The following is a 9654-nucleotide window of genomic DNA, read 5'->3' as shown; positions in this document are numbered from 1 at the left end:
ATTAGGGACAGAATCAGAACTTTGAGTTAAAGGGGACAATTTTACTGTTGAGATTTCAACTTCTGATTTTGCAACTTAGCTGTTGAGATTTTTTTTTTTTTTTTTGTGTAGAATTTTTTTTAAAGGGTGAGATTATTTATTTTGGATAAAATTAGTTAATTGAGCTTAATTTTTTTTTTTAGTTTTACTAGTAATTTTTGTTGTTGAGTTTTTTTTTTTTTTCTTTTTTGGGGGGGAGGGGGGGCTTGTATATTTTGTTTTAGAGTTTAGATCTATAAATTTTTTTATGGTCACTAAAACGAGGAAAATGCTAGAGCTGCAAGTTTTTTATAAATTATTTATATAATAAGTGGTTACTGGTAAGTAAAAAAATGGTGTGAGTGGTGTGCTCATATGCGAACCAATAAGAATTTGTTGCCAAAAAGGTTTGTAAAAATGTTATAAAAAATTTTGTGAGTGTAACATTACTCTTAAAAGAATCAATGATATTATTAAAGGGAAATAAGATGTAATTTTATAAAAAAAAATTGCTAAAATTAATACACATATATATATAATAATATTTTTTTTTTAAATTAGGGGGGGCCATTCCCCCCCCCATTCCCCCCCCCCCCCAGTCCAAGGGTAGTTCTGCCCATGTTTATGATATAGTCCCACATTTGATTCCAATTATGAAATAAAAATCTCTCTAAAAATAAATAATTTAGGACACATGGCGAAAAAATTGGACTTCAATTGTAGAATCTAATTGAATTTTCTCTAAATTTTACCTCTTAATATATATATATAGATGACTTATAAATTTAATCGAATTGTTTTTAGTTATACAAAAAAAAAAGGCTTATAAATATAAAATCATTCAAACTCTCTCTTCCTCTAATTTTATATATAGTATTAGTTATATGATTATGTTTTTTTTATAATTTATGTATATTGGATTCCTCGTTTTTTACACTAAATTAACTTATTTGACACAAAAATTAAAAAAAAATTGATTTGATGGAACATATATATATATATATATATATATATATTAGATAACTTATAAACTTGAATTGTTTTTAGTTCTATTAAAAAAAAAAAAGGCTCATAAATATAAAATCATTCAAAAATTATGTTTTTTATGATTTTTTTTTTTAAGAAAGATTTTTATGGTTTACTTATATTGGACTCCTCATTTTTTATACTAAATTAACTCATTTGACACAAAAATTAAAAATGAGACATTTGTCACAAAATTAAACTCTAATTGAATTTCAATTTGAAATCTAATTGAATTTTCTCTAAACTTTACTTATTATTATTATTATATATATATATATATATATTGGTTTTATATATTCTCAAAAGTAGATGTGTTCTAATTGGAATTGATTACATATATGTATATATATATATATATTAAAATATTTATTTAAGTAATATTGATATGTAAAATTGTGCAGATGTCAGAGTCTTTGGATTTATCTAAAATTCTCAAAAGTGGACGCTTTAATTGGAATTGGTTTTATATAGTCTCAAAAGTAGCCGTGTACTAATTGAACTTGGTTATATATATATATATAAGTTTTACCCATAATATTAATTGCGAATTTAAAAAGCCTCCAATACTTTTCAATAGTGAAGCAGGATAAAAGGCGCAAAGCAAAACAAAGAGTGATACCCAAAGCCAAGATGATTGGTAGGCATAAAAGAGTCAAACGATTGTACCTCACCAAAAAGTCCTTCCCTTCACTTCCTTCTCATACCTAAAAGTTTGAATCTCAGTTTCATCACAATCTTCAACACAAAATCCAAAGAAGTTCAGGAATTTACGGATGGACTATCGTGAACACATTGTAATGCTACCATTCATGGCCCATGGTCATCTCATACCATTCCTAGCACTAGCAAGACAGATCCAACAAAGAACTGGCTTCATCATCACAATCGCCACCACAAAACTCAACATCCAATACCTCTGTTCCTCCATTTCAACTGACTCAAATTCACAACCCCTCTCCAAAATTCGCTTTGCTGAGCTCCCCTTCAACACCACTGACCCTGACTTACCACCCAACACTGAGAACACTGAGTTCTTGTCCCCTTCCAGCATTGGAAACTTCCTTCATGCATCTCTCAGTCTCAAAGACCCTCTCTTGCAACTTCTCAATGGTATTGTCCACCAAGAAGGGAAACCTCCTCTATGTGTAATCTCTGACGAGCTCTTTGGGTGGGCTACTGAGCTAGCAAAGAGTGTAGGCACTGTGAATATTGCATTCACCACTACTGGTGCTTATGGCACCTTGGCTTATGTCTCTATATGGCTCAACCTCCCACATCGTTATTCTACAGATTCTGAAGAGTTCAAAGTCCCAGGGTTCCCTGAAAGCTGTCGTTTTCACCGCTCTCAACTGAATCCATATGTAAGAGACGCGGATGGTACGGACATATGGTCCAGATATTTGCAGACACAGCTTTCACAGTCTATTGAGTCTTTTGGGTGGTTGTGTAACTCAGTTGAGGAAATTGAACCTTTGGGATTCGATCTTCTGAGAAAGTATCTCGGAGTTCCTGTTTGGTCTATAGGTCCTCTTATTCCTCTAGCTGCACTTAAGAATACTTCATCTTCAACTTCAACTTCAACTTCAGGTTTTTCATTTTTCAAACAACATACTGGGAAAAAACCAGGACTCACTCCAGAAAAATGCATTGAGTGGCTTGATTTGCATGGTCCTGATTCGGTTCTTTACATTTCTTTTGGCTCACAAAACACTATTGGTTTGTCCCAAATGATGGAATTAGCTATTGGTTTGGAAGATAGTGGAGTATCTTTCATTTGGGTCATAAGGCCACCGATTGGTTTTGACTTGAAAAGTGAGTTCACAGCTGAATGGTTACCAGAAGGCTTTGAAGAAAGAATGAAACAAAGCAAACGAGGGTTGTTAGTGCGTAACTGGGCACCCCAGTTGGACATTCTGTCACACAAATCCACAGGAGCATTTCTAAGCCATTGTGGATGGAACTCTGTGTTGGAGAGCTTAAGCCAAGGTGTGCCTATTCTAGGATGGCCGATGGCGACTGAGCAAGCTTACAACTCAAAGATGCTGGTGGAGGAGATGGGTGTGAGTGTAGAGTTAACTAGAGGGAGTCAAGGTGTTATTGTGGGGAAAGAGGTGAAGAGGGTCATTGAATTGGTTTTGGACAAAGAGGGTAATGGAAAGGATATGAGGAATAAGGCCGTTGAGGTTGAAAAGCAGTTGAGGGAAGCAGTAAGAGATGAGACAGATGATATGGGTTCTTCAGTGAAAGCAATGGATGACTTTGTGAGAAGCATTCTTAATTTCCAGGAGTCAAGAGCAAGCAGAGACAATTGAGGTTCAAAAATTCCTGGGAAATTAGGTTGGTTTTTGATAGAGTCAGCATCTCCTTGCTAATTGTGGACCTTATGTTCAGATTATGGTTGATTTAGTTTTTGGAATAATATTTATTTTTATTGTTTCAATTGTTAGAATAGAGATAAATTGAACCAACCATTTTTTCTCTGGAAACAATAAATTTGGGTGGAAGATTATTATATCTTATTATTTGAGTTTGTATTTGATACTTTATTTTTGGGTAATGCGACCTCATAATATTATATTGTTACATATATACAAATAAGTTCATTATAAAATAGTTCGGTTTTATCAAGAGCAAGCAAAGTTATCAAAATAAAATAGTAAGGAGTTGATACATGATTCTGGTTGTTGAATATGTAAGAAACTTCAAGTTATTGTAAGCATCGTACAAAAATAAAAATAAAAATTGTAACCACTTAAGGCAATTTTGGTATATTTTAGCTTTCAAAATATTAAAATAAATCCATTATTTAAAATAGAAAACCGAAACTTTCATTCCATTATAGGGTCATCAACCGTACCAACCACCATGACATCGTCGGAGCTTTTCTGCTACCACCTCCAAATTGTTACCACTTACCCGTATCACTGACCAACCCTTGTATAAGCTAAAACATCATTCACACAACAATGATCCAACTAAAAGGCCCAAGACCCAATCACCGCAACAACAATGTCGATACTCTAGAAGACGTCCTTTCAAAATTGAAGCCTCATGATTGACCTTTCTACCTTTGAAACATCTTCCTCACTCATGCCAAGTGTCACATGGCGAATCTTGCCGAAATTTCAAAAATACTCTTGTGTCTTTTCCTATATACTTATATTCAAATAGAAAATTAGAAATGAAAAAAAAAAAAAAAAAAAAGAGTAAATCATTAAAGTTAAAGGAATCTTTGTAATTTAAAAATAATTTTCTTAATCCCCCATTAACCTCTTTACAAATAGACCTCAAGCAAATTATCATGCATCAAAAACTACATCTTGCCTCAATTATTGGAAATGTTCTCAAATAGACCAACAAAATATAAGTTCCAAAATCTTATTAGAGAAGGAAATTAAAATCAATAGTACTTTATTTTTTTTTTAAAATAAAATAAAAGCATGATAACATACTAGATAATTTCAAAGTTGACATCTATTTGGCCTCATAACGCCTTGATCAAATAGTTTTAAAACTTAAATATAAAATAGTATAGAATTGAGTAAGACAATCCTTGAATAAATTATTACACATCAAAATTTAAAATAAGAGATATTTGAAATTGTCCATATAGCAAGTCTTGCTCTTCCATTGATGTTAGCATTCTTGTAATTAAATAGCAAACCAAAATACGCTTAAAATGTGAAATGTAAATAGGTAAAAAAAAAGGATAAATAAAATGTAAAAGAATATAATATTTTGATAAAACAATTAGGTGGTTAAAATGATGTTTAGAGCATACAGGGTAAGAAAGAAAATACCAAATGTTGGAGCAAACACAATAATAATGAGAATAACATAAAGAGAAAATTGAATAATACTTCAGAATATTATTAATTTAAAAGAAAAATTACGCAATACTATTTGGACTCAATGTGGTTGGATATTTTTGGTATTATAATTAATTAGGTCCATAATTCTGATGTAGTGGGTGTTATAAAATTAATTGCTAGACATAAACCTCCATTAAGTGGGTGAATGACTCTTCATTTTTCATAATAAGAAAGATCATTTACTTACCAATGAATATGAAAATTATTCTTAATGTATCTAGCCCACAATTTGAAACAATACATATCAACCCATTAATTACCACAATTAAAAAGAATAAAAGAGTCTATCTCCTTTTCAATGTGGGATTAAATATTCCACTAACTCTTTATCTTCCCTATTAACTTACAAATATTTATATTTATATTGTCTTATTTATTCATTTTAATTAGATCATATTAAAATGCTCCAACACCAAATTTGTAATTTTCTAGTATCATTAATTATAGAAATGAATAGTCATGGTCACCGAGTAATCATGCGTATCAAAGTTTTCAACTTTCTGAACAAATTATTACAAATCACAATTTAAAATAAGAGACTTGAAATTTTCTACATAGTATGTCTTGCTCTTCCACCAATGTTAGCATTCCTATAATTCAATATGAAACCCAAGCACACTAAAAATGCAAAAAATAAATAAGTAAATAAAGTGGATAAATAAAACATGGAATAATATGCTTTCGTAAAATAATTAGGTGGTTAAAATTGTGTTTAAAACATGAAAGGCAAGAAAATTAATATAAATTAGTAATTTTGTAGTATGACTAATAACAACAATGAATAGCGGCAGTCAACGAGTATCAAAATTTTCAACTATACATGCAAAGATGAAGTATAGGTGAAGCTTGTAAAGGGGGGTGTCCAAGAGCTTATAAATGCATGGTTAAGCTTATACTTCCATGTGGGACACTAGGATCATAACAAATTCACAAAAACTTCAATAATAGAAAAAGTTCTCACGCAAAAGATGGTTAACCTTAAGGCCATAACGTGAACAATGTAAATTTTTTGGAAACCAAATAAGGGATTCAGTGCATAAGAGTTTGGGGCCAATGGATTTCCTTTCTTTTTCAATGATGAAACAGATCGAGACAGAGTACTAATCAATGCCACTTGGTCTTTTGGATTCAAATATATAATCTTCCAAAGTTCCAATAAAAAGCATGACAAAGGAAGCAATGGAGGAGATTGGAAAATCAATAGGCAAGGTGGAAGAATGGGATGTGGGTGAAAACGGTGTGGCGTGCAGCATGTTCATCAAAACCAATATGTAGGGGGAGAATGATCAAATTTGAGGAGGGAGGTGATGTTGGATATATTTCAACAATTTATTTTTATGATTAACTAAAAAGAACAATATACAGATCTAAATATAAGCAATAACACAAATAGATGTGATAGGCAAAAATAATAAATAAATACTGTATATATATAAGAAGAAATCTACAAATAATTAACAACTCACAGACCAAATACGTGAAGGATGAATGATTCAGATTAAGTCTTGTGTTTAACACAATTTTTTTAAAGCAGATTTCGCCTTTCACACAATCTGTGATGCTTTACGACTCATGAACGTCTGTCTTCCAGGATAAAATGATTTATAGCACGAAGAATAAGCACACAAGATTCGTGCTTTTCGAACTACTCTATGTCTCTTTCTCTCTCTTTGACTCAAATAAATGCACAAAATATTTTCTCTCTGGAAGAGTTTCTCCAAAAATTGTTTTTCATGAATGAGGGACTATGAAAATATACCTTATTGAATAGACACACTGTTTTAGTTAATAATTGTTGTATATAGACTTACTGACTCAAAAAATAAAATAATAAAACATTATTATTATTTGAACAAGAAGGCCCAATCCACACATGACTAAAGCCCAACCCAATGTCCAACCCATGAACATATAAACTCATATTCTCTATCATTTCCTATGTGGGACTCAAGGATTTCCACCACTTCAATATCATGTTCAAGTGAATATATTAAGAGTCAATTTCTTATTCACTCCATATTATTTTTCCAACATATGACCCTTTATGGGCGTTGTTCTGATATGAGAGGCTGCCAAACTTTTGTTATTGACATGGGATGATGGATGATGGAGAATGAGAGTATAGTTATTGGTTGAAGAATTAAGAGTGTAGTTATTTCAAAATCCACGTCCTATGTTCTTGAAGAAACAAACAAACAAATAATTCAGAGAAATTCAAGGTAGGAGATCTGGGATTTAAAAACGAGAGTTTAAAGGAAGCAAATAGAAGCACAATTGAATTGGGCAAGGTCACAAATCCTAGATACCAAAATGAAACCACTATATTTTAAAATTGTCAATATATTTGTTAAATCAAATAATAGATTTGATCTAGTAATCCAACAATGAACACACCAAATATAAGTTATAAATATTATTATACAATTATTCTCCTCCTTACTCATTATTTTTAAAGCAAAAGAGTTAAACTAATTAACCACTATATAACAAAGAGAATGAAATTTCAACACAACATTAGTTTGGTCACATATAAAAGAAAAAAGAGAAGATCTAAAATATCAAAAGATAAAATAGGGTTCTAAAGGATCTTATGAGACTAAGAGTGAGAAGCTAATGCATGAGTACCTAGAAGCATGTACCATCTAGTGTCAAACATGGAATTAGTGATGTCTGACATGTTCTCTGTAAACATAGATCTAAGTGACATGTACCTACAAAATGGTATTAGTTGCTCATAGATATGACATATTGTTCAAGGACATGTGCATTCATGTCAATAGTGAATAGTGAGCGAGAGAGAGAGAGAGGATTGGGACTAATTACCAAATCTAAAATTTCCTTTAGTGATGATTTTTGTGACATTGAAATAAACAAAGTCCCAAATGAATAGGATGTTTGTTTTCTTTCCTACAAGAAATTAGGCAATATTTAGCGGCACAATAATATGGGTCATTTAGATTTCGCTGGTTATTCAAGCAGTATTCAAAAACATGTAAAATAACCAATCCAAATTCCTTCCGATCTTTTGCATTCTCGCAAAATCTACTTTGGCTTTTAAAACAAACAGGAAATTCATGAGGAACATTATCAAATTTTGTGAGAAGAGGAAGGGGGTTTAGAACTGAAGAAGGATGTAAAGTGGTATGGGGATGGTCTGTAGCTTGCTTTTTAATGAAAATGTTGCCATCCCCATCAAAAGTTTTCTCATTACTTTCCAATCCATTGATATGCTACCACTTAAAAAAATTTCTAAGTTTTAAGATAAATTTAGTAATGACAATTAAGGCTTCAACTCTTATTCCTTATATATAATTGAATGATTTGAAACCTTAATTTGATGCTTGATCTACAACTTGATTTAGTCTTAAAACAATTTTTTTTTTTCTTTTTCAAATCAGAGTTGTCTAGAATATTGTGACTTTTAGAAGCACGAGCAATATTATTTTAAGTATCCTACAATTTAATTAATGCTTTTTGGCTAAGCTCACTAGATTTTAAAATACTTACATGAATATACATTTCAACAAAATCCATGTTTGCTCGTAAAAGTCACATAAGTTCCAAGATAACATATGAGGATGCGTGGACCTATAAGAACAATATGTTTTATCAAAACATCCATTTTTAAAAGGTTTTGAATGAAGATATTGGTAATAAATTAGTGATATTGAATTATATGGAGTTTAAATCATCCTACTATACATTAATGAAATGACAATGTGTATAATCAAACTTATATGTGGTAGTACTACTCAAAAGCTTGTTTTTATGGAGAACAATTATTAAAAAGAAAAAAGTATTTAAAAATTTATTATTAAACATTTAATTTGAAACCAAATAAATAAATTGGCTTGATCACTTACAATCACTAACTTCCTTATTAAAAATTTTTTTGATACATTGATAAAGGGGGATAAAAAGATTCAAACTCATGATATTTTTGTTGAAAATATCAGAAGATGCCAATAAATTGAACTATAAGTGCTTGGTACAATCAATGACTTCTAGTCAAATCAACTAAAGGAAGGAACATGTTACATGATAAGACTTCACCTAAATAAAGTTACATTCTGTTGGGAAAGGAATATGTTACATGATAAAACTTCACATAAATAAAGTTACATTCTATTGGAGAGTTATTTGATACTAGGTCTCAACTGACCACCCTTCGCTAGTACTCTTCTCTCCGTGTGTATGCTCTCCCTATTGCGCGTGTGAAAGTGTTATATCACTTTTGATTGTGCTATTTGTCCTTGTAGGCTGGTGATCATATGTGTCGGCAATGAAATAGAATGAATGAAGTCACCCATAAGTGTTTAGATTTCTAAGGTGCGATTGGCCACTAACATTTGATCAGTAACCTATAGTGATGTTTTAAGCATCTTAGGGTCCTTTAAGCTAAAGTACATTAAATCGTGTCTCTAAGCAGAATCGTGACTTTAGGAGTTCAATTACTTTTCAGAAAGGTGTTAGGCACCCCATGAATAAATTCAAACGAAAGTAGTTCAATTTGATTTTCACTTCTAGTACTGATAATGACACTTGAGATAAATTAGACCACACTTGAATAAATTTTTGGAGCGCATGTCACTTTGTGTTAATTAAAGGACGATCAATTTGAAACAATATTGGAGTTGTCTTGTCATTTGTGTGAACTTCATCATCGACCTATGGCACTATTAGTTTAATAGATCCCATTTGTCCCCTCTCTTTCCTTGAAATAATATTCACAAAACAT

At 31.3% G+C, this 9654-nt stretch overlaps 1 protein-coding gene across 1 annotated transcript; it reads left to right on the top strand.

Moving 5' to 3' along the window:
• Positions 1-1634: 1634 nt before the first annotated feature.
• Positions 1635-3559, top strand: LOC115964011 (UDP-glycosyltransferase 92A1-like). The gene has a single exon (XM_031083298.1). The coding sequence runs from the start codon at positions 1818-1820 to the stop codon at positions 3354-3356; it is 1539 nt and encodes a 512-aa protein (XP_030939158.1). The 5' UTR covers positions 1635-1817; the 3' UTR covers positions 3357-3559.
• Positions 3560-9654: the final 6095 nt, after the last annotated feature.

The sequence above is a fragment of the Quercus lobata genome, chromosome 10, assembly GCF_001633185.2.
Source record: "Quercus lobata isolate SW786 chromosome 10, ValleyOak3.0 Primary Assembly, whole genome shotgun sequence".
In the NCBI taxonomy this organism is placed as follows: domain Eukaryota; kingdom Viridiplantae; phylum Streptophyta; class Magnoliopsida; order Fagales; family Fagaceae; genus Quercus; species Quercus lobata.
Note: the sequence above shows the minus strand (reverse complement) of the source record. Positions and strands in the feature narration are given on the sequence as shown.